We start from the raw sequence: 26,678 nt of genomic DNA, 5'->3' as shown, positions 1-26,678 counted from the left end.
TGGGGATATACTAAAGACAATGGGCTGGGATATAGTACCATATCTGAACTACTTATTTGATTATTGTTTGGTTAAAGGAACTACACCAAATGGATGGAGAGTTGCTACAGTAGCCTCTGTATATAAAGGAAACGGTGATAGACATAAAGCTGAAAATTACAAGCCAGTAAGTTTGACATGCATTGCATGTAAGCTTTGGGAAGGAATTCTTTCTGATTACATTAGACATGTTTGCGAAATAAACTGGTTCGATAGAAGGCAATTCGGTTCTTAGGAAAGTTTATTCCACTGAAGCTCAACTTGTAGGATTCCAGCAAGATATAGCAGATATCTTGGATTCTGGAAGTCAAATGGACTGTATCGCAACTGACCTGTCTAAAGCATTTGATAGGGTGGATCATGGGAGACTACTGGCAAAAATGAGTGCAACTGGACTAGACAAAAGAGTGACTGAATGGGTTGCTATATTCTAGAAAATAGATCTCAGGGAATTAGAGTACGCGAAGCTTTATCTGACCCTGTAATAATTACGAGGGGAATTCCTCAAGGCAGTGTTATTGGACCTTTATGTTTTCTTATATAAATGATTTGAGTAAAGGAGTGGAATCAGAGGTAAGGGTTTTTTGCGGATGATGTTATTCTCTATAGAGTAATAAATAAATTACAAGATTGTGATAAACTGCAAAATGACCTCGATAATGTTGTGAGATGGACAGTAGACAATGGTATGATGATAAACGGGGTTAAAAATCAGGTTGCGAGTTTCACAAATATGAAAAGTCTCTGAGTTTTAATTACTGCATTGATGGGGTGGAAGTTCCTTTTGGGGATCATTGTAAGTATCTGGTTGTTAATATAAGGAAAGATCTTCATTGGGGTTATCACATACATGGGATTGTAAATTAAGGATACAGATCTCTCCACATGGTTATGAGGGTGTTTAGGGATTGTAGTAAGGATGTAAAGGAGAGGGCTTATAAGTCTCTAGTAAGACCCCAACTAGAGTATGGTTCCAGTGTATGGGACCCTCACCAGGATTACTTGATTCAAGAACTGGAAAAAAATCCAAAAAAAAGCAGCTCGATTTGTTCTGGGTGATTTCCGACAAAAGAGTAGCGTTACAAAAATGTTGCAAAGTTTGGGCTGGGAAGATTGGGACAGAGTAGATGAGCTGCTCAACTAAGTGGTATGTTCCGAGCTGTCAGTGGAGAGATGGCGTGGAATGACATTAGTAGACGAATAAGTTTGAGTGGCGTCTTTAAAAGTAGGAAAGATCACAATATGAAGATAACGTTGGAATTCAAGAGGACAAACTGGGGCAAATATTCATTTATAGGAAGGGGAGTTAGGGATTGGAATAACTTACCAAGGGAGATGTTCAATAAATTTCCAATTTCTTTCAAAAAATCATTTAAGAAAAGGCTAGGAAAACAGCAACTATGGAATCTGCCACCTGGGTGACTGCCCTAAATGCAGATCAGTATTGATTGATTGATTGATTGATTGATTGATTGATTGATTGATTGACTGACTGATTGATTGATTGATTGATTGATTGATTGATTGATTGATTGATTGATTGATTGAAGTAGTTGTGTCGCTAGTTTCTTTCACGTGTAGTTTAAAAATACCTGTTGGTTAATTATTTCGTGTTTGACAGATGAAACTCTTGGTGTCTTGAGGCTGTGGCTGATCATTTGTGTATATATTAAATAACAAAGGCGCCGGTACACTTCCTTGAGGCAAGCCGTTCTTTTGAGTTCGCCAACGACTTCGCCGACCCTGAAATTCAACAAAGAATCGGCGGTTATGCAGAAGTGCAGTTACCAGTCGTGTTAACTCAAGATCTTTAGTAAGATTGTGAAATTTTTTAACAGGAGTCTATGGTTTACCGTGTTATACGCTGCTGTGAGATCAACAAATGCTACGCCTGTGACTTTTTTTTAAACCCAAAGCCATCTTCAATGTGCTGAGTTAGATGCAAAATCTGGGAGGTGCAATTTCTTCCAGGTCTAAATCCTGACTGCTGTGGGATAAGAAGTGAGTCAATTACTTCAGTAAGGCGATTCAAAATCATTCGTTCCATGATTTTATACCAGTGGCATTGAAGAGATATCGGTATATAACTTTTGGATCTTCAGGGTTTTTGCCTGGTTTTAGGATTGCAATTACCCGAGCCTTCCGCCAAATCTTTGGGATGTTGTGTGATGCTAGGCATTTGTTGAATAATTCCACGAGCCACAATTTTGTTCCAGAACCGAAGTGCTTTATTTGCTCAGTGCTTATCTTAGTAGTAATGAAGAGAATAGTTTTGAAGTGAGAGATACATTTGGGGGGGGGGGGCAGTGAATTTCTAGAAAAATAGCCCTTGTATTGGCCTTTGAAAGTAGCGATAATAATTCAAGTGATGTGTGCAAATGTGGTGTTTCTTTGACAAAAAATTATAAAAGAAGTGTGTAATAATTCTGGCCAATATTTTTATCAACAATTATACGAAGAACTCACAATTATGAAAAGAAAATACACAAAGAATTGGCAAGAAACTTCAAAAGCGGGGAACCAAGAGGAATTGTTTGTTGGATGTAAGCAGTGCCAGTTTTGGTCAACTTCCAATATTTTGGTGAAGGATGCATGATGGAATAATGGGCATGCTGGCATAGTGTTAATAACAGGAATACTATTTTATTGTTTGGTGATGTGTTGATTTATGTTTTAAGTGAAGCGAAATTTGTTAGGTGTTGGTAACTTTGTTTGGTGTAATGCTTTTTTTTTTTCTTTGCTATTCATTTGCTTTTTGTTTAAAGATGATGACTGTTGTTTAAAGGGGCCTAACATCTAGATCATCGGCCCAGCTAGTCATTTAACGTCGCACTAACTCATCGGAGACTTTCGTAAAATTATTATTGCTCTTTTGCGTATCGAATATTAAGTTTTCTGAAAATCTTTGATAAACATGTTCATACTACAAAATTCTCAAGACCGTTATTAGGCTGCTATTGGCCGTGGGCGACTCGTGGCGCAACTAGTTGCTCTGGCGAGTCACGAACCATTGGATCAAATGGGACATAGCCGCGGGCAACTAGTAGCACAACTGAGCAACTAGTCGCCGGCCGCCATTTGAGCCGGCAACTGCTCTGGCGACTCGTAGTTGCTCAAATGCATGACAGGGCATTATAGTAAATGTAACCTATTAACCGTGGGCGATTAGTGGCCCAACTAGTCGCCCGAGGTACCTACGCGCGCATACGGAACATCGTTCGAGCTTGTGCTCTCAACCCACATATTTCATTAGCTTGTTGGTGATAGAGTGAATATTTTAGTCGTTCATGTGTATTACCACAATTGTGATAGTTCTCTTAATGAACAGGGAAACATCAAATAAACTAGCACAACAAATGAAGATGACAAAACTATTCAAAAGTCGAATACTGATCGACGAAGTGGCTGTGCGGTTTGGATCATGTAGCTGTCAGCTTGCATTCGAGAGATAGTGGATTCGACCCCACTGTCAGCAGCCCTGAAGATGGATTTCCGTGGTTTCCCATTTTCACACCAGGCAAATGCTGGGGCTGTATCTTAAGGTCACTGTCGCTTCCTTCCCATGCCTAGCCTTTTCCTATCCCATCGTTGCCATAAGGCCTATCTATGCCGGTGCGACGTAAAGCAGGTTAAAAAAAGAAGGAAAGAAAAAGGAAGTCGAATGAATACTGAAGAATTAATTTTTGAGGTTGAAAGAAAACCGGCCATTTGATATCCCAGCATTGAAACTTACGTAAAGTAGAAAAACTGAATTCTTGGATGAGCATTTGAAAGAACTTCATTCCAGAATTTGAAGAAAAACCCCTGGGCGAGAATAATATTCTAGGTAATTTTTATACTACTTGTACTATTCAATGTAGAATTGTGTAATATTTATTTTAAAAAACTGTATCATTTAAATTTGTACCACTGTTTCTTTGTCTTGCTGTATTAGTGAATTATAGCTCAGATGGATTGGGTAAATTGAAGAGCAAATAATGTTTTGTGGACCTGAAGTTTTATTTAGAAAAATCTTAACTATTATTAACACAAGTTTTTTCCAATATTTTATAAGAGAGAATACTTGGCATTAATTAAAGTTGTACAATAAACGTAAGTTGCTAGTTTTTTGCTAGTTTTTACCTACTTTATTTACTACTAGTTACTAGTATTACTAGTTACTAAAATAATTTTCATCGCAAAGTAAATCTTTTTACAGAAATAATTTTATATTAACTAACATTCATGTTTTTACAATTATATACAGATATATATTTTTACAACTTGCTTTACGTCGCACCGACACAGATAGGTCTTATGTCGACGATGGAATAGGAAAAGTTTAGGAGTGAGAAGGAAGCGGCCGTGGCCTTAATTAAGGTAATTAAGGTATAAAAATGGGAAATCACGGAAAGCCATCTCCAGGGCTGTCGACAGTGAGGTTCGAACCCACTACCTCCCGGATGCAAGCTCACAGCTGCGCACCCCTAACCGCACGGCCAACTCGCCCGGTAGAATTATTTTAAATATATTTCGTTAGGAAGAACTAGTTAGCGCGCAACAACTATGACACCGTCAATAACCTAATATATATGTATGTATGTATGTATGTATGTATGTACACCCCTTGTCCCGTTTCTGTATGGGTCGGGTACGAAGTAAGATTAATATTCGCAGTTAGTTTTTACGACCGGGTGCCCTTCCTGACTTCAACCTTATCAGAGGAGTTAATTAGTCAGTTACTAATGATTAAAATAATTAGTGATGGATGCGAATAACAAGATATTTCAAAATTACGGATAATTGTAAAAATATTTATTATGAGAAACAAAGTAACGACTATGGCATGACTTACTCCAGTGTGGGGACCAGTTATTCTTCTGCTGGGAAACGCTTGTTTAGTCCTGTGTCGTTTCCTGTTATATCTTATTCTATGTAGCCTAAATGACGATTTCGAAATGCGATTACAACTGAAAAATTTACTGTAGCTCGCAGTTAGATCGTTAATCGATGTACAATATAATCCTCTAGTCAGTCGAGAAGCAGATATAGTATGTTTTCTCATTTTACTAACCCTTCGGCTTTTCATTTTTAATAGAAGAGAAAGGAGAAGAAGTTCATCACAGGACACCATATCTCTCTCTCTCTCTCTCTCTCTCTCGTGACTATTCCCCAGATGTGAAGAGCAATTATTCACAAGTTGCGCCACTGATCGCCCGGTACTTAAATCCTCGGCTAATAGCGGCCTTAGGTTACTCGTTGCCATCGCCCGGTATGGCAGTCATGATTTTTTTTTGTACTGTATTCCGTATTTCACCCAGTGAAACGACTGTATAGAATAAATACTAAATGTGTGTTAGATATCCATGATTTACACTATAGCAGTAATTATCGTGAAACCAAATAAGATAAGCTCGCTATCGGTCAGGTCTCTGAACGGTTCTTTATACGGTACACCGCTTATTGAACTCCCTACAGCTAGCCGCTTAAGGCAATCTTTTACCACTTCCAATACTTGCTTCGACATTTAAGCAAACATCGGAGTTGTTTCTTGCCAGATAACTCGAACCACAATCGTTCAATGAAAGCTACCTTATGGGTAGGATGTGAAAATAGAGTGACATTTATAACAAATCTGACTTCGAAACACTACCCACATATTATCAATGTGGAGGTATGCGATTTGTTCGTAACGTGATAGACGAGTGCCTTCGTCTCTAGCTTCTCGCCGAGGCAGCCACTGTTAAAATCCCGGCTGGATGACTGCAGGTTTGTTTTACGACGTTTCTAAATGACGAAAGCCACCTTTTAAACAGATAAATACTCCGAGTATCTTAACATGAGAGGCTACTATTTACTAATTTTCCTCCATATACGACTAGCAAGCTACAGACCGTGTGTATTAAAGAGGCAATAAAGGTTTCCAGCATTTTATTTTATTTTTTTCCGATCGTAAGCACATTTTTCGTCGCCAGTCAGGCACTGTGACACTGGGGAATAGAAATCTGTCATTCAGTAGGCGCGACAGCGCTACATGGGAAGGAAATCACCCTCACACCATTGCAAATTGCTTCAGGAAAGCTGCATGATCGATTTTAAAACTGTGTGTAGCGTGTGCATTTCTTTATTTCAATTACCATCATATGCGTCTCATTCAGTCTATGAAACTATTTTCGATGTAATCTATGATAATGAGAATTAGGCCACTGTTCGCGAAAAGCAGGACGTCCAGCTGTAAACAATGGCCCGGTTGCCATGAGCCATCCCGTGCTGCTGGGATTCTCCCCACCTCCTCGCTAATGCCGTCGCCCGGCAGGTTTTCGGCGTTAAATATTGGCGTTGAAAATTGAAAGTGGCCCATGCGGTTTTCACTATGTCATTGTACAACTTTGTAGGAATATTGTGTACTATATTTCAACCAGATTAGAATTTTACACCGAAATCCGTTCCCTTGTTAGTGTTGATTGTGAGACCCATTTTCTTCTCCAACTGCATTAAGCTTGTCAAGTACAGTTGTAGGCTTTCAAAACTACTGGCAAGAAGTACTGTGTCATCTGCATATCTGAGTGCGCGTATTAATTCTCCGTTGACCTTGATTCCCACTTCTGTATCCGTTACTGCCTTAAATACAGCTCCCGAATAGATGTTGAATAATAACGGGGACAAAACACAGCCTTGTCAAACCCCTCGCCTAATTTCCATATAGTCTGATGTATCACCATCAATCTTCACCACAGCTTTTAAATTCCAGTAGGGGTTTTCGATTATTCTTATATCGTTACTGCCAATTCCAGTTTGTTGGAGTGTTCTGATGAGCTCATTGTGTTTTATTCTATAAAATGCTTTTTTCATAATCTATGAAGCAGGCAAATAGGCCTATACACCTTTCTGTTGGTCCCAGCATTACTGGAGAAGAGTTGTTAATCCAATTAGAGCCTCACTAGCTCCATAACCATTTCTAAATCCAAACTGGGTATATTCTATCTGGTCGTCACATTTCTTTCTTATTCGGGCATGTATAATTCTCAGGAAGGATTTCAACAAATGATTCATTAAGCTTATAAGATGATATTCGTTGCATTTTTTAGAAGTTGATTGTTTTGGCAGGGGAAGAAAGTAGATAACAGCCAATCCTTAGGTATTTCTCCAGATTTATATATGTTATTAAAGAGGTCCACTATCTTATTAATTTGTTCATCATTGATAAGTTTGATAACATCAGATGAAATCTCATCAGGGCCCAAAGTTTTCCGTCTTTTAATTGATTTATGGAATGAGTTACTTACGTTTTCAAAATTATTGGCCCATCTGCGTATTTATGATTAACATGTACTTGTGGTCGGTTATCAAAAAAAGAGGTCTGTAATGTATTTTTCCCTAGTTTTGAGTCTGTCAATATGATTTATGATAGGTTTACCCAAAGTTATCTTCTAAAAAGTGGGGCATCTTCCGCCTGAAGGTCCCAGTTACTTCTTTGATGACTTTATGCATATAAAAGGCTTCATGCTTTTCAGTGAGAATCTCTATAGTTTTACATTTTTCATTCATCCAATCCTGTTTGGCTTTTCTAATTTCTCTTATAACTTGATTATTAATCCGTTGATATTGATCCTTGTTGGAATTAACACTCCTGCGTTTTTTCATCAAATCCAATATGTGTTCTGTCATCCGTTTCTTCTTCTTATTTCTATTGTATGGCTGAAGGTGTTTTTTGCTTACTGTCAGGAGAGTGGTTTATATTTCCTTCCATTGGTTCTTTACCTCTTGACTGTTAAATGCTAGTTGCTATAGTTCTTCATTGAGTTCATGAACAAGTTGTTGTTTTATTTGAAAATTCTTTATTTTCCTCACACCTATTCTGCTTGAATGTGTGTTTTTATGCAACACGTTTAATCTCATTTGTGCATCAACGACTAGAGGGTTATGATCGGAACCTACATCAGCCCCTGGATATGTACTAACCCTTTTATTAAAATTCCTGTATCTCTTACTGCTGAGGATATAATCAATCTGATTGCGTTTTTAGAATGCCATGCTCATTATCAGCTGGTGAATTCCAAGTGTACAGTATACGGTCTGGAATTTCGTACCATGTATTAGTGAGGACCATTTCATTTTCTTCACAGAACTGATACAACCTGTCTCCACGATCATTGGATACACCAAGTCACCTATTTCCCACAAATCTCCATACTGTCCTTTTTCGATCTTTGCATTGAAGTCTCCCATTATTATTATTGTAACATTATCACTTTTCGTTGCTTTCAAGATGTTTTGCAAGTATTTGTAAAAGTTCTCCACCCCATTATCACAGTTTTTATCTGCTGTGGGAGCGTATACGTGTATTATGTTGATCTGGATAGAGTGGACCATGTAGTTGTAAGAGCATAAGTCGATCTGATATTGGAACGAAATTGGTGACATGTTTCACAATTTCTGACTTCACTAATATTGCTACACCATTATGGCGATTTTTATCAGTGTCAGAACTGCCAGAGTAATACAAATTCCCATCATCTCTTTTGCATGTACCTCTGCCTGGCCATCTTAATTCACTTACCCCCAAGAACATCAATCTTTAACCTTTTCATTTCTTTCATTTTTTTGTTGCTATTTTGCTTTACGTCGCACCGACACAGATAGGTCTTATGGTGACGGTGGGACAGGAAAGGCCTAGGAATGGGAAGGAAGCGACCGTGGCCTTAATTAAGATACATTCCCGGCATTTGCCTGGTGTGAAAATGGGAAACCACGGAAAACCATATTCAGAGCTGCCGACAGTGGGGTTCGAACCCACTATCTTCCGGATGCGAGCTCACAGCTAGGCGCTCCTAACCGCACGGCCAACTCGCCCGTTTTTTTTTAAATTGTATTGTCCAGTTTGCCAGCCATGAACAAACTTCTCACATTCCATCTTGCCAGTCTCATGTTAGATGTCACTTCATTGAACCGGGAGATTCTTAGCACGCCTTGCCCATTTAAGGGCTGCCCGGTACTAGGGGCCTCTGCCTGATTAACTCTATCCATAACGATATCCTGGGGAAAATATAACCAGAGTGGTTTCTCGTTGCCTTCTCTGGTTTCTGTTCAGCCACCCCCAACCTCGGGTACAGACGCTGTCGATAGCCGCCCCTAACATGGAGAACAGATGCTACCTATATGATATTATGCCGAGTATTAGGTTGCCTCATCCGCCTTCTAATATGTCGAATGGATCTGCTAAAAATAAACTGAAGCAAAGTTTATCAAAGAATCCAGACATTAAAAACTAATAAAGTGTGCTGATTTAGAGTTCAGGATAAAAACGTATTCACCGTTGATTTTATATGACATTCTGATATCATGTTTTGTTTATCAAGAGGTTCTGCATTCAAAAAGGCAGAGTCTGACTTTCAAATATACTGAAATGTTGAATGTGATCAAATACAACATTTTCCTTAAGTTGCGGTGGTGATTTTTATTTTAATAGGAAGTACAACTTCGTAAATGTAAGACTGCGTGTGCCATGTGTATCCACCAATGTGCTGAGGCGTGTTTCCAATTACAATAGCGCTATTTTGAGGGAGCAACATAATCATTTTGAAAGATCCCCCCCCCCCCCGTGACTTTCCTTCGTTCTTTTACCGATGAAAATGTTTCCCTTTAAAATCCGGTCTCTAGTCGAAGATCCACAAGATGGAAATCGGCCTACAATAAGAGTCTACAGGAAAGCACTCTGTTGATTCAGTGTACGCCCAAGTGTATGTCAATATTGTAATTTCTCACCACAATTGCCCTTTTATAAATTGCCAGGTTAAATTCAGGCATGCTAAAAATAATTTGGATTACCATGACCTGACGACCTGATAGTAATGATTCTCAAAAGGTCTGCGATCTTATGTGAAGCTAATGACAAACTGAAGTAAAGTTTATGTGGTGGGGGATACGAAAATTAACAATTACAACAAAACTTGTAATAGCAAAGATGGTGTAGAAGGACTGACTATCACGTAAGATATACCAACGGACTATGATAAGTATCCACTTCGACCGTTTACTCCCTAAGAATGCCAAAGTACAGTAATAACATCTCGTGTATCGCTGACTTTTTTATTGTCCCCGTAATGAATATTATGGAAATGTAGAAATAGTTACCGAAATAAACAGAGACAATGAGTGACAAGACTAAGAAAGGTGGCTTCCCAGTTGCGAACTAAATAAAGGACTTGGAACGAGGAATTTAGTTCTACGCTAGAAAAAATATCCAACAGTTGTTCTGCACTCAAATCCACACTGTTGACTGGTTCGTGTAAATAAATAAATAAATAAATAAATAAATAAATAAATAAATAAATAAACCAAGTTAAGAACAATGAAACAGAGGCGTCGGTTCTGAGCATAGCTCGTTGCCGCACGTGCGTACACAAGGCTGAAGACTAAAAAATATCTACAACGCCGCACAGTCACAGATAGATCTTATGGCGACGACGGGATAGGAAAGGCCTAGGAGTTGGAAGGATGCGCCGGTGGCCTTAATTAAGGTACAGCAGCAGCATTTGCCTGGTGTGAAAATGGGAAACCACGGAAAACCATATTCAGGGCTGCCGACAGTGGGATTCGAACCCACGATCTCCGGGTGCAAGTTCACAGCCGCGTGCCCCTGAGTGCACTGCCAACTCGCCCGGTACCGATGATGCTAATGGAGACTGACTCGTAAGCGTAAGTGGAACAATGAAACAAAACCTAAAATCGCCGTTATACAACGCATTCACTATTGATTAGGATGAAACGTTAGCTATAAATATGAGATCAAGGAGTAGCTAGGCCCGCAGTCATTGTTTTAAGAGGGAGAGAGAGAGAGATTTTTAATCCCAGCCGATTAGGTCACTCAAAGAGGCTTGCAGACGCACAATGATGAAAGGAATAACAGGATATAATGGAACAAATTTCAACAGAACCTTGAAGATATTGCATATTATAAAATACGTGGTAGAGGAGGCCACATCAGTACTTCTATTAGATAGTTAAGGGGTAAGCTTTCAGAGAGTTTTAAACCGAAGTTTATAATTTGAGAGTTAAAATACAAGGTGACGAACTTGAAAATGTATATGTAAGACAATTGTATATAGCGATGGGGGTTTTCTGAAGTGGAAAGGAAACGGTGGGGAGGAGAATATTATGTCACTCTATGAATCACATTTTAACAGAGTACCTATTTTGTCTTGACAATGGCTATTGCATAGTAGACAAAATGACCACTTATTTGCAATTCAACACAGCCTAATATCCTGGAATGAAATTAAAACTTGCCAGTTGACATCTGCCGTGTCTATACCAGAGTATTCTCACTTTAGTGGTTATAATGCAAACCCTGTTAAAAGCAATGGAATTTACATAAGTTTGAACCACTTACATTAGCACAATAAATGTTATTTTTATATGCAGAATGTAACATACTATTTACACTTCTAACGATTTCATGTGACAGGAATAAAATTTCTGAGATTCACGAAAATTCACAGCTAAAAATATGATTGAGAGTTCGCGAACTGCAACTGACAATATTAGTACACTGATCCCGAAACTTGCCATACTGTGTGTACCGGGCGGTACACCCCTACGCCGTACTTTTAAATCTTGCGCCAAGAAAACCTCCTCTACAGGAGAAACACTGAACTTAAAACTAAACCGCCTTAAACTTTTGCTCAGAAGATGTCACTACCTTAATTTTGTGATTATCAAGTTGCCAGTACTGTGTGAATTTCCACTTGTTTTGTTTTCCGTTCTTCAAGAAGTGTAGACATTCTCTCATAGATGTCTCTACTAAAAAACTATGATCATGCACCCTAGTGCGAACTGAAGAAACTTTTTGGAAGAAATTTTGTACTCATAAGTTTTTTCTTTACTAAATTTCGTTCATTCTTTTGTGGGTTGGCAATATTGACCTTTTCTTTCCGCCAGTTTTGATTTCAGCCAATCCAGAATTTCTGTAATTAATTTTCAGCCTATCATAGGTTTCTTCTTCGATTTTGTGTGTAACTTTTCATCTACCAATAAAAGTGAGAGGGTGTGGCTTGTTTATTCATGAAAGGCCTCGGACTTCCCCGAGGGTTTATAAACTGCGGGTTTTCACGTCTCTTGGCCACTTGATCAACATCTAACTAAGTGTGTATACGTGAAGCAGGAGGCGGGAAGCGCCTCTATCATCAGACAGCAGGTCTTCAGCAAGGAATGGCCGTTTAACATCTTTATTTATTGCTTGCTCAGCAGTTTAACCCGCGGGAAAGGTCCGAAACCTTTACAATGTAACCTACTCTTCTAAACATGTAATTTTCTGCCGGTTTGTGTGAAAATCTGTAACTGTAATTCGGGGATAGAGAGTGATTTACCCTCTTGAGCTCCCCTTCATTTTGGTTTGAGGTGACTACGTTTTGGTAACTGATTTTCTTCCCTTCCTTAATTTTTTAACATTTCTTTCTTATACGGGTCACCTCCATAGTTTGGGAATAGCCCCTGTTTCATCGGCCTAGTGCCTTTTAGGTTTTAAGAAGCTACGTAGAGGAGTGCAAGTATCCGCCTCCTTCCTTTTTTGTTTGGGCCATTTATTTAACGGTTATTTCTTTTACTCGAAGGCCCTGTAAGTTGGGTACGAGATACCCCTGTTTCAATTTGTAAGCTGGGCCATGAAAGGCCAGAAAGAGTAAGACATTTTTGGTGTTGCCTTGACTAGGCTGGAAAAGCTGAGAGCGTGTCTGCTCTTTTCGTGTATTGTAAAAGTGCCTCTAGGAGGCTTGATATTGTAAATTAGGGAGCAAGTGCTCCAGGTATTAGGGGATTTCTACCCTTTTGTAAATTTATGCTCCTCTGTAAAGTTTGATCTGGAAGCTCAAAGATTGTAAAACTAGGGGCTGGTAGCTCAAGTGTGTTAAGGATTTGAAGTCTTAGATTTTTCTAAAGTCTTGTTTTTAAATTTGCTATGTACTTGTTATCTCACTAAGTGAGAATTTGTTAACTTGTTGCTTTTCGAAAATATAACCATCCATTTCAGTTTAAATTCTTTCTTGACAAGTAGTTAGACCCATTCACCCCGGCACCTTCTTTCACCCCTGCTGATCCACCAAACACTGTTAAAACTGCTTGCAAGCCTAACTGGAAGAATAAAATTACATTTTACAAAGTGACTTTTCAGGATTCAAAATCTACAATTTCTGATCCAATGGTAACTTTAAAATGTACTGCCGGTGACGGGTTTCCTTCTAAATCATGAAACTAGTTTTCTATGAATCACCACTATGTAGTTGTATCTTTTTGTTTTGTTATTTTGTAAAATTTATTAAGACTGCCTGCTTTTAGTAATAAAACTGACGAAACTTACCGGTAGATCCTGGCCCGCTTGATGAATCGCCCCTGGGCCAATAGGCTGCAACATATGAGAGAAACCCACACAATAACAAACTACTTTGGGCAGTTCACAGTAACATTCACTGCCCACAGGTGCTAAGCGTTAGCATGAGCACTATGGCATGTAAAACACAAGAAAACACCCATTTACACAATTAGTAACTCGTACTTCATTTGAGGCTAAAAGCAACGTGTCGTTATATAGTAATCAATAGCGTTTTGTGCGAATTCTACCCAACAACCTGTTTAATGAGTATACATGTCATTTTTATTTCAACAGAACTAAGCGTAGGCAAGATGCACTGGAACCTGCGATTCTTGGAAAAAAAAAAAAGTAATTCTGCAATAAAGGTAACATCTAATAACTTGCTCCGCTGAAATGAAGAGTAACATACGCTATAACACACAATACTTCAAAACGTGAACTCAAAGATCCAAATTCAATCTAGTACTACTGTTTTTTATCCAGCATCAAGTCAGTTACGCCTCTTATCATCTACTGTTTAATCTACAACCTGTGCATAAATATAAAGGAAAACATGAAATGTAACTATATACATACACAGAGAAAGAGAGAGAAGGAAGGAGGGAGGGAGGGAGGGATATGGACTTCTTTTCTATTGGCATTGTATGAAACGGAAAGTCCTAGTCAAATAAGGATACGATTTTGCTGTGCAATGGAAACACAATATTGACCGCGACAGTAGCGCCGACTTTGGGAAGGGGTGGTAGGCAATGGGTTTTCTGCCCCCGCAAAAATGATCTCAGGAGGACAGAGTGCCATTCTGCCTCTCCAAAAATTCTCCTCCTAGCTGTTAAGCCCCCTTAAAACGTGGAGTTCTGTAGTCTTCGGAGCCCTCAGTCGAGAATGACAGTGTAACAAGATTTCAAAAGAAAGTCCCAGGTCTACTACGGGATGGGTTGAGCTGCGCTGATGGGGTTATACCCAGAGAGTCCGGTGAGCTCTCGCTAATGGGTTGGGGAAGAGAGTAGGATATTTCTCTTGAAACGTTGGTTGAGCGATGAGTTGGCAGGTGACTTGAGTTGACTGACAGCTACGACAGCTATCTGGACCTCGTGGAGTTTCCGTATATGTAATCAATACGTGGCGGATTTTTATTACCTAAAAATCACTGAAAATGATCAATAAAATGAAGGTCAGACCCCCCTGGACGAGGCACTAGTCCTCCTTTCCAGTTGTATCTCCACGGCTCAAAGTCTCACGCACCAGGACACTGCCCTTAAGTCTGTAGAGGTGGGATCCCTCGCTGAGTCCGAGGGAAAAGTAACACTGGAGGGTAAAAGGATTAAGTAATATATCCCTCTTCAGTTCCTTGCGCAGTTCTTGTTTTACAAAAATAATTATCTCCTAATTTGCTTGGAAATGTATATAAATATGGACATGATAGTTTGCTGGATGTATTGGTAGCGTTTTATCCCCGAAGAACCTGGGAACGCTTGTTGTTCTTCGCACTCGTTACGGTTTTCAGATGTTTTTCTCGTATTTGCTGTTGTACAACAAACTCCCTTTCTGCACTCACTTTAATACCGCACAATTCACAAAATAAAACACGCCCACCTGTTATAAACACTTTTTTCCAAATTCATTCACAAGCTGAATTAAAAACACTTTGTGGTGGTTTCACTTTTGGCATTTTCCTTGCACAGAACTACTTCAGAGAATAATTCTATACTGAAGCGGAAAGTTATATAACAGTTGTTTCTAATACCTTCTCGTTTCCATTTTCTTAGCCTTGAGATACACGGGGCTGAATGACTGGCTGCAGGGGTGAATGCGAAGGCTTGAGCGTGAGACACTTCAGGAAATACTTTCTGCCAATTATTATCATAGTTATGTATTGTGTTCCTGCACAAATCTTGGAAACACAAGACTCACAGGCATAAATTCTTTCGGTATAAATGTTTATGTTGTTACCTGTGGTCATTTATCCGTCTGACATGAACGAATACATGCATAAATTTTAAAAACATACATTTTAAAATGATCTAAAAATTCCTCAAAATGCCATATCGATGGTCTAGAACCACGTTGTCCCAAATTCAATTTATCTTGTTTTACAGTAGAAGCTATTTTATACGTAAAACCTTCGGTTCAGAGGGTCCAGGGTTCGATTCCCAGCCGGGTAGGTGATTTTAACCTTCATTGGTTAATTCCAATGGCCCGGGGGCTGGGTGTTTGTGCTGTCCCCAACATCCCTGCAATTCACACACCACACACAACACTATCCTCCACCACAATAACACGCAGTTACCTACGGTGGTGGTGGTGATTATTGTTTTAAGAGGAAGTACAACTACTTAGGCAACCAACCTCTAACACTAATCAGAGGAAAAATTGGAAGGGATCCGATACTTCGAAAAATGAAGTTATCGATCAAAGAAAGACAAGGGCCACGAAGGGCGTGAAAATGAAAGACTCCCTAGCCCTCGCAAACCTAATAGCGTCGGGGTCGGAAAAGAACACGAGTTGATCAAGGGAGGTCGGATAGGAGAGATGAAAGTGAGGAGCCTGGCACAAGTAAGTGGAAGCAATGCCAGGACTCAGCTAAGGGCCCCGTGGCCGCCAACCCACGCTCCAAAGTTCAGAGCCCCTGGGGCGCAGTTACCTACACATGGCAGATGCCGCCCATCCTCATCGGAGGGTCTGCCTTAAAAGGGCTGCACTCGGCTAGAAATAGCCACACGAAATATATATATTAGTGAATAAGCCATTCCAAGCATTGGAAATTAATAAGCTACAGGGAGGTGACAGTGATGGACATAGAACAAGGCTTACAGAAATAGAGCTATTTCATAATAATAAACACTTTATTAATCATCATAATTAATAAAGATACAGCACACAAATTGTGCATTGTATAAACAAAGTTTGTCATATGTACTGTCACTTCTCACTATTACAAAAGTTCACAATAGATAATCCCCGGTTTTTGCATGTGATTACGTGATATCGACTGCAATGTTTATTGCACAGCTTGTAAACACAGGTTTCGTCGGGGTCATGGAAGTACTCAGTGTTGCAAAGTTTATGGTGATACCCATGGACCGCCATCGAGTTAACGAAATGTCGCATGTCTTGATTGGTCTTTGTCCATGTTCTATTCATTATCGCCTCCGTTGAGTAGAAATCGAGCCAGATTTCTTCCCTCTTCTTCACTCTGTCCTGCATTAATTTTTCCCAAGCATCTGTGGATGGAAACCCTCGCTTCATTCGGAGGTCCTCGATAAAGAAGGTTTTTCTTTGCAAGCTCATATGCAAGCCTTGATTTTGTGTATTTTGATATTCCCAGTGTAGCTTTCAGGAAGCGCGACTTGACTGCTTCAATTGTCTTCAGCTCAGCCAGACCCAATTTACTCCATATAATGTCCAGTCCATATGTGACAATTGGCGCAATTTTCGCATCGAATAGTTTCATAGCAGTTTCTAGTGAAAGCTTGGTAATTGTTTTAATATCATATATAGCTTTGGTGGCCGCCGTTGCTCTAGACTTTATGAAAAAAAAAATGAAAAATACTTGTGAAGTGACTTAATGCCCTTCATATTTTTTGTATCAATTTTACGTCTTGCAGTGCTAATTACTTTTGGTTGTGGTAAACTTACAGTACAATTAGACCCTGTTTAAATGTGCACTAATATATTAACTTGCTTAAAATCTCTATCTGAAAATGAGCATTTGTATTTCATTGAATTACTATCTTTCTCATATTGCATATGCTTTAATTTCGAGTATGGCACTTTGTTTAGATTTGATTTAAGAGCAAGTGATTTAAAATCAAAATCTAAACCATTTTTGGTACCATTTGGCTAACTTCGAATTCCCTAATTGACCTACAATTCAGAATACCTCTGAACACAGACAATGGACGACAAAGTTCCATATTTCTAATGTGTCGTTGTATAACTGAATGGCTAAATGCAGAAAGGGAACATGTCCAGTTTGACGAATATTACGGAAATGACTAAAAACAATATTACGTCCGTACGGTACTTAGTATTATCTTTGTGCTAATGGGAGATTAAAGGCATATTATCGGAATGATTTTACATGGATTTTTAGTCATCCATCTTAACGAACATACAATCAGAATCATCTCTAGAAGTTTTGGGAAATGTTCCCTTTCTGCACTTAACAATATCACATTTTTTAAAGTATATTTAATTTTATTGGCCGGGGAGTACAAAAGGCACAGATTAACGTTATGTAATTATTTAATTGTGCATAAAATACACTTGATTTCAGATTACGTTACATTTAAGAAATGTTATATGCCATTACGCACACTGGAGCTTAGGGAAGTGTTCTCTTGTATGTCACTGTCATGACATCATGGTGTATGATGTTACACTAGTCTGTTGGCCAATCAAACAACTCTCTCCAGAAAACGTTGTATGTGTCTGGAATGTACTGTTTACATTTTCGTAGATCTCTCTTCTGCTTAAGGAGGGGAAGTTTCCCAGAGTAGGCTTTTTCTGTCGGCAGTTCAATTTTTCCGCAAGCAGTATTCCTAAGTTTGAAAGTATGGCTTATTAAGCCACCAATGAAATGCTAGTCATCACATACCCTGGTTTGGTGGACCAATATTCAAAATAAAAGTACTTGGAAACACCAAACGATTCCTTATTCTGACTTGGAACATTATTCCCCATTGAAAAATCTGCGTAACAAGTTTTCTTAAACAAACATGGCCTCCATGCTTTCCAGTTAATAATACTGTCTTGATTATCTTCGAAAACAATGAACTTGTTCTTCCTGATAGATGCCCTTTGTATGAGTTCACAGTATTGGTTAACTGTGTATATGCTACCTGCCTTACGAAGTACTTTCTTAATGAGACCGAAATCCCCATCACAGGGCAGGAATGAGTCGCCCCTCTGGGGAAAGTACTGTTTTATTACCCTGAACCGGCCCGTTTCAGCTAAACCCATCAAGAATCTCACTAAAGTATTGTTTTTATTTTTTCCAGGACAGTTATCACTGAACAAGTGAAGTTCTGATATGCTTGGGCTTACTTCAGGAACAGTTCCAGCCATGTACATTGTTTTATAATTGCCCGAATATATGGAAAAGGGACGGCAATAATATGTGTTCGCATGCCCGACATCTTGTACGAGCGCGATACGAACTACGAAGCTCCTCGTGGCGAGCTGGATGCGTCACGAGCAATGAACCTGCGGGTGACGTCACGGCCACATGCTGTACGCCTCTCTCTCGAATGTACTGGAAGGAAAATTTCTGCGACATACATCATCGTGTAGCTCATGTTCTGAACGTAAATATATGTCAATTTCAATAAAATCCTTCACGGCATTCAAGAGATATAAGTGAGAAAGGAATCATACTTCCCCCACTGACGTGGCAAGCAACCTTGGGTCGTACGGAATATAAGGAGCGGAAGGCTACACCGACCCGGAGTACGAGGCGCTGCTCGTATACTACAGACCGGGGCGCCCTGCATCTTCTGAACTGGGCCTCGTCCTGGACAGACTGCGGCGCCCTCACCACGGAGGCAGGAACATCTCGACAACCATGACCGTTGAGAGCTTCCTACCAGGAGGCCTCATCATCAGGCATCACGACCGGAAGCGGATGCACGACGCAGAGAAAGAGCTTTCTACTCTGTTTCAGGTCATCTGTCTACCAGGGAGGGACGGAGTGCCAAGGCTGAACACCGGCGCAATCAGGGCAGCGACGGAGACCAGAGAGGCCGTCACCCAGACGCCGAGGAGGCAGAGGCATAGGGCGGTTAACACCGACCTAGTCCAGGCCACCCAGCCGGAGACCAGCGACGCCCCCACGGAGGTGGAGCATGCTGCTCCCTGGCGCCGCGACTGTGCGGCCCAGGCTGAGCGGCTCGGTACTGCGAAGTGGACGCAGACCGCTCCTCCATGGACCACCTCCGCGAAGTGGACGCAGACGCAGGCCTACCAGGAAGGGCCCGTTACCCGGGCGCAATCCAGGAAAGCGCCCGCGACGGCGGACGTCTCCACAGCAGTGGAGGAGGACGCCCCCTGGCGATCTGAGGCTGCTGTCCAGGCCCAGCCTGCCAGCCAGTCTGTCGAGCTGCAGACCTCGATGTGCGCCCCACAGGACAGGGAACGCAGTCAAGTCTTAGCACCGACCGACACCGCCGCCGCCGCCGCTAGCCAGGAGAAGGAAGAAGATGAAGAAGAAGACGGCGACGCAGCGCAGCCACCAGCTTCCCCGGGGTCACCAGGGCGGGAGGAGGGCCACCAGGACGAGGCCTCCTCCCCAGCCGAGAAGCATCCCCAGGGAAGAAGAAGAAGACGACGCCGCACCAGGAAGGAGAAGGCGACGCCGACTCACCAGGAGAGGGCCGCCCAGCCGCACCCCAAGACTGCTCCCAGGACAGCAGTCAACCGAGGAGCCAGGAGAGAACCTCAGCGGGTAGCGGCAGTCAGGTGAGAGTAAAACGTCCCCCTCAGCAGCTCTTGCAGTGTTTCCGCTGTCTGAGGTGGGGCCACCGTCAAGTTAGCTGTGGACTCCAAGTGAAGTGCAACCGCTGTGGTGGTGATCACCACTACACGGCCTGCGCAACACTTAAGGAGGCGCCGGTGTGCGCCAATTGCGCGGGGGGCCACCCGGCCTCCCACCGCAGTTGCCCAGTCTACAGGGCCATGGCGCGGGCAGAGAGGAGGGAGGCCCGGCGCCATGACTCACCCCCTTCCAGGAGGCCCCCGCCTCGGCGGGCTTGGCCTCATTCTCCGGGATCGGAGACTGGGTACGAGGTACCCCAAGGAGGTGGAGTTGTGCGACGGGCCCTAGTGGTACTCGACGCATGGCTCCGCAGCCGGCAAGGACCGTGCTAGTCACAGCAATGTCCAGACGGACTGATCCCCAGACGATGGAATGGCAAGGAATTGGTTTATGTTTTGTGCGTGTTACCTGTTCCTAACTAACACAACCTCTGGTCTTTTACCAGCCCACATCCTTGCATGTGCTATCAAAAGATGTCAGGTTTTACATGTAGGCTCTTTCTTCTTTCTGCCTATGTGGTTTTTCCCTGGCCCTTCAATACCATATACCTAACACAATATCGCCTGGTAGCGTGTCTGACATGGAAACAGGCAGATAATCCTTGTATCACTTCCCACTCCTCCCTGCTATCTTTTTCTTCTTCCGTCTCCTTAAAGGAGACTTGGCACCAGGGACCGCTGGCTGCTGGACCAAGGGACTAACCTGTGGCCCAAAGCCCAGACGCCAGCGGACCCGAGCCGCACCAGGCAGTGACAAGAAGGACCGATTCCCCATAATAATTTACAAAAGCTAGGAAAATGGTTATGATTGCATGACACATACTCCTAACTAACACAACCTCTGGACTTTTCCAGGCCACATCCTTGCATGTGCTATCAAAAGGTCAGGTTTTACATGTAGGCTCTTTCTCTTTTTCTGCCTATGTGGTTTTTCCCTGACCCTTCAATACCACACCTTAACACCATCCAACCAATACAAACTCGCCTGGTAACGTGTCCAACATGGAAACAGGCAGATACACCTTGTATCATTTCCCACTCTTCCCACCTATCTCTTTCTACTTAGAACTAATAGCATGTCGGAGGCAATGTAGAATGAGTCGATTGCCACGACGTAAAAAAGAAAAAAGGTAGCAATTCAGTTCGCATTCTTCACAGCTGGCTCGCATGTCATGCTGCACGCGACGAATCGAACTCAGTATTCATGCTGCCGGACATCGCAATACCTATATAATTTCGACGGCAAGTTGACACTTAGTTTCTGTGAATACCAGTGATCAACTTATAAATTGTTGGACTTGCAATTCGTCAGACATTCAAACTTTAGAAATGAGCGTGTGTACAACATCGAAGTCCCAAGACTTATAATATTTCACCAATATTTGAACTTGACAAATATCTTAATTTTCGTGTGAATAACCATAACAAACTTGAAGTTAGCACGGCTACTTCAAATTGTAATGATCTTGAACTATTTCTACTTAGAAAATCGTGAGTGTAGGTCGCAACACATTGACTATTTTGAGTATTATCAGAGCCTAGAACACTTTAATTTGTGCCCAAAGACTGTTCGCGTATCGTCATAACAGACTGTACCATTTAAAACAACCCGTATGGTTAGACTGTATAATGAACTTCGTAATTCAGTGATATTGTGAAGTATAGAACTCATACATGAATACTTGTAGAACTGTGATGGTGAGAAGGAACATTACGAGATATTACGAGAGAGAGAGCCATTTATTTATTTATTTATTTATTTATTTATTTGCTGTGAAAGTGAGCCATGAATAAACTGTGCTTCGAATGAAAGTTTTTTTTTTTTTTTTTTTAATAGAACACTGTGCAGTAAGTGCCAAGATGAACTGTGCAGGGAAATGTATTTTCTCATTATCGTGATTTACGATAATAGACAGTGCTCCGACGTATTTCTCATCCAGTGAAGGGTGTTTATTTATGGGACAGTGATAATCAGTTCTAACAGTGCAAAATCAAATGGTGCACATTTCAACCTAGTCAGATGGACTTTCTCGTGTTAAAACCACTCTTTTATTAACGTGAGAAATCCTGACTCGAGACGACGGAGATCGACTTAGATCGACGGAGATTTGATGCAGATCAACGTAGACTTGGTACTACGGGGACAGTTCCAGGGACGTGGTACTATGGAACATCGTGGTGTTTGCTGATGGCTGAGTCCCAGACTGCTGCTTGCAGAGCAGTATTCAACTGTTCGAGCTCAACAAGAAGGCGTATGTCAGGTGATATCAGTGCTTTTTCCGTTCAGAAATATAATTCTGACTTTGAACAGAACTTTTATAAACAGTGTCATTGCGGACAAAGAACATTAAAGGCTCACTTACGTAATATTTGACTTGGAAAATTAACGTTTTACAACTCTTTAAAGACAGACTTTCAAATAACAGTGTGCTCTCTTCGTATATTCTCATTTATTGGAACTTTAAAATATCAATTGAGTGCTTCATTCATAGTGAAAGTGTAACATAAACTCTAAATTTACAATATTTACGTAAAGTGTACAATAAGCTACAAAAAATAGGACAATACTCAGAACTTTATGCTAGACGATCAGATTTCATTTCAAGTGTTTCATATTTGAGTTTGATGTGTTTACAAGAAGGAATTACCAAACTTACTTTATTTAATTTATGTAGAAAGCGTAACCTGAAATCGCAAGTGTCAATAGAAAAGACTTTAGGATTTCTTATTTACTTACAACATGCTTTATTGTTAATTTATGCCATGAAAGTTATGATGGACATAACTGATTGAGAAAGACATTATTCAGTTGAATTATAATTGATCAACCTGATTTTTCGATATTCTGTTGTTGAAATTGGTATTTATTTTCTAGTAAATATTTGATTCGGCAATATAATAGGGTGACCTTCCAGAGATTGAATAAAGGAAAGAAAGATATAATATCTATTATTTCGTCTTGCAATCCTCTCTCTCTGTACCTTCTCCTAAGGACTAGGCACCCCTCAGAAAGACCTCATGCTCTTGAAATCAACTTTTCCTGGTACAATTGTCAATGTAGTCTTTCAGGAAACTACACAATTCATCTGGTGATTTTTTCGCTATCCCTTCATGATATACATAACATTTCACAATTATGCGTTCTCACATTCTGTATGCCAAACATTTTCACACTTAACTGCCTGTAATAGTATATGTCTTGCACAGGAATATGTGGCAACAAAACAGTTGCTATGTAATCGAAACACAGACCAAGCACACTTTCCTCGTGTTCACATCTTTAAATCACTTCTTTTAATGCACGATATAATTTCTGGCTTCTGCGCTTGTGTATCAACAATTCTGCAGCAGGAACTCTTTTTGGCACTATCACACAGAAACCTACTCTTGATTTTACAAGTGAGTTCTTTACAAGTACTGCAGATATCCTTTTCAGGTCTGCCAAACCGCAGAGAAAAGTTCTGTTTAAAATACTTCCAGTAAAATCGGTACTTTACCTTAGAATCAGGATACAGTACCATAAACATTTCATTCATCTCCTTCACAGATAACCTTGCATCTAAGTATTTTATTTCTGTAACCGCGCAATTGTGAAGACTCTGTGGGAAAAAGACATATGATCATGGATTTGACGGCGCACATTTCCAGAAATAGCATTTGCACTTGATGATTTTCCACGTAAATCACTGGGTGGTTTTCCCTGTTTCAGAAGTGTCAGCAAACGATAAACCCTCTTAGGTGTTACACCATGAGCTTGCTGAAATGCAGTTTTGCAAACTCGAACACGGCGCGATCCACAAAGCACGTGATCCTTCGCAGAGAGATATCTTGGTTTTTTTAAATATTAGTATCTTCCATAGAACGTTTCCGTCTCACTTCTTCCATTTTTATGAGTCGTTGTAGGTGTATATCCTGCTCGTCTTTTGTGTTCATTCCACTGAATGTTTCCATGATTTGCAGCATTTCTTCGTCCGTAACGTCAACCAAACAGCCGCGTCGACATCTATTGAAAGAGTTCAATAACTTAGGAGTCGGCTTTTACATACGACAACAATATTTCCAACAACAACAGGACTTGGAATAATATGAAGAAACACTTAGGTTATACACACCCACATCCAATATATTTATTTCTTCCAGGAACATTTTTGCCTGTCCAGTTCACGTAAGGCTCACCCTTCACCCTAGAAACTCGAATTACATTTCTCGGGATTCCTTAGACCTTTCTTTTTCTGTCTGGAGAACTACACATGTCATCATCACTTGAAGTAGCCATTTTCCATTAATCAAATAACTTATTTTGTTTTATCATAAAGAGCTGTAGATATGACAGGTCTACCAATCGTACAAAACTGTTCTCTGCAGAAAGGAAACATGTAGGTACAGGACATGTTCCCTTTCTGCATCAAATGCATATTTCTCATGCTTATTTCATACATGTCTACTTGTGGAAGAGATTCCTTTTCTGTAGAGAACGAAGCGGCTAGGTCCAAAGATGCCATTTCCGGTTAAAAACGAGTTTCGTGAAAAAAGTGGACATGTTCCCTTTCTGCATTTAGCCATTTAACTGCATGCATTGAATCGACCTTCTGAACAGCACTATGACCAGGATCTTGGTATATATATTATATGATGATTATGTTATGGTTGTAGCTTTCCCCCCCCCCCCAAAAAAAAAAAAAAAGCAATGGGCATGTATCTGACGTTAGGTTGGTACTGTGATGCTTGGAAATAACAAAACGGTTTTGTTGATATCGGGTGTGTTAAATGGATCTCCTCCTCCCTAGTCATTCACAGCATAGCTCCAGACATGGGGCATTCGATGAGATTCATCTATACTAATACAGTACCGTATATCAAGAGGTAAAGTTTGTTTGTATGTAATGGCTAATCTCAGGAACTACTGGACCGATCTAAAAAATATTTCGCTAATAGAAAGATACATTATCCCCGAGTGCTATAGGCTATATTTTATTTTCAAAACAATTCGATGGGGGGGAGGGGCGACGTGGGGAGATATAAAAATACTACGCTAATATAGGCGAAATATAGAATTTGTCGTATAAGGACGAGACAAAGATCATTTTAAGCCCCTTGATGCAAAGAACAAAACTCGGTAGGCTCTACGGGCCGGAAAACCGTGTTTTAAGGCCCTAAAACCAACCGTTATTGAGATATTGGCAACACACTACCCCTGCTCTAGGAATCGGATAAATAAATTAACTGCCGTAAACATGGCAACATCAGCTTCCGTATGCTTACAGCAGCGAGATTATCTACAATTTATCACAAAAACCTAACATGTTACAGACATAAAATTTGGTATTTGGTATCTCCTTTAAAATAAAAGAACACAAATTTTTGTTTTCAGAAAATACACTTAAGGGGTGAGAGTTGAAAAGAAGTGAGGAAGGAGTTGAATTATTTATATGAGGATACATAAACCTCAGAAACGGAAGATGTTACAGACGTTAAAATTGGTAGGCCGTACTTGGAACTCTTTTAAAAATAAATGAACGCACTTTTTCTGGAAAATCCACTTAAGCGGGTAAAAAACTTTTAAAAAGCGGGTGATATTTAAAATGATTATCTTCTCTTCTACCGGTTTTCCCCACACATGTGCGGTCGCGGGTGCGAACTGCGTCGCACATGTGGATTTGACGCTGTTTTACGACTGGATGCTCTTTCTGACGCCAACCCTATGTGTAGGGATGTAATTACTATTGCGTATTCCTGTTGTGGTTGGTAATCTGTTGTGTTGAGTGAATATGAAGAGGAGAGTGTTGGGACAAACACAAACAACCTGTCCTCGAGCCAGAAGAATTAATCACACGCGAATAAAATATCCGTCCCAGCCCGGAATCGAAACCGGAACTCTGTGAACCGAAGACCTCAACGATGACCTCTCAGCCAAGGAGTGGGGCAGTTTTTAAAATTAGTATATCTACTGTATATATCATAAACATAACACTTAGAGGCGTGAAAATTGATATTTGTAATCCCTTCAGAAATAAAGAAACCCCCCTTTTCTTTTTACTGTTTCTCATATGTAGAGTTCCATGTCACATGTTCCAAATTTAGCTCTGCCAGTAGCTTGGGTCATCTTAGCCCCAAAAGGCAATGCCACAAACTAGAGATGGGCAAAAAATAACACAACAGTTATTTTGGAACTGTTCCGTACTCGGAACTGGTCTCTAAGTGAACAGTACGCCGGAACATCCTGTTCCGAAAGAACAGTGCTCCGTATTGCCTGCACTCGGCGTCTACCAACACCCTGTTCGGAAGGAACAGTGTTCTGTATCGCCCTGTATCATAAAACTTAACTGATATTATTAGAACTCATAAAAATATTTATTGGTTAACCAAATTCTGTTTCATAAAGGTGTATACATGACTAATAAAATGTCTTCACTCATAATATTAGTTAATTAGTCAGCTGATCCAATTGGAGGTTAGAATCGGTTTGTTGCATATGTTCTTGATTTGTGTTTGTTCCCAGCAGTAGGCTATTGCTTGACTACAACTGGATATTAATCCATATGTTCAATAGGGTCACTTGATATTTTCGTTGTTCTGACTTTCGGTACCGGTACATAGGAGAATGGGTACCGGTAAAAAGATTTAGAGTAATGTGAGAGAAGAAATGTTCTTTCTGGAAAGTTTTTGGGTTGTAGCCTATTGCACACTCTATAACCCTCCTTTCTTTTTCTTTCTTATGTGCTCTTAAAAATCTCTGTTGAGATGGACTAGCAACATCTTGGTT

At 40.5% G+C, this 26,678-nt stretch overlaps 1 protein-coding gene across 11 annotated transcripts in view; it reads right to left on the bottom strand.

Moving 5' to 3' along the window:
* tou (toutatis) overlaps positions 1-26,678 on the bottom strand; it is a 1,002,029-nt gene that overhangs the window by 561,932 nt on the left and 413,419 nt on the right. For all 11 annotated transcript variants that reach the window (XM_067147191.2, XM_067147194.2, XM_067147190.2 and 8 more), the window contains one exon: positions 13,373-13,417. In XM_067147191.2, the coding sequence (XP_067003292.2) occupies positions 13,373-13,417 (45 nt within the window). The remainder of the gene's footprint in view (positions 1-13,372; positions 13,418-26,678) is intronic.

This window comes from Anabrus simplex, chromosome 5, assembly GCF_040414725.1.
Source record: "Anabrus simplex isolate iqAnaSimp1 chromosome 5, ASM4041472v1, whole genome shotgun sequence".
NCBI classification, from domain to species: Eukaryota; Metazoa; Arthropoda; class Insecta; order Orthoptera; family Tettigoniidae; genus Anabrus; species Anabrus simplex.
Note: the sequence above shows the minus strand (reverse complement) of the source record. Positions and strands in the feature narration are given on the sequence as shown.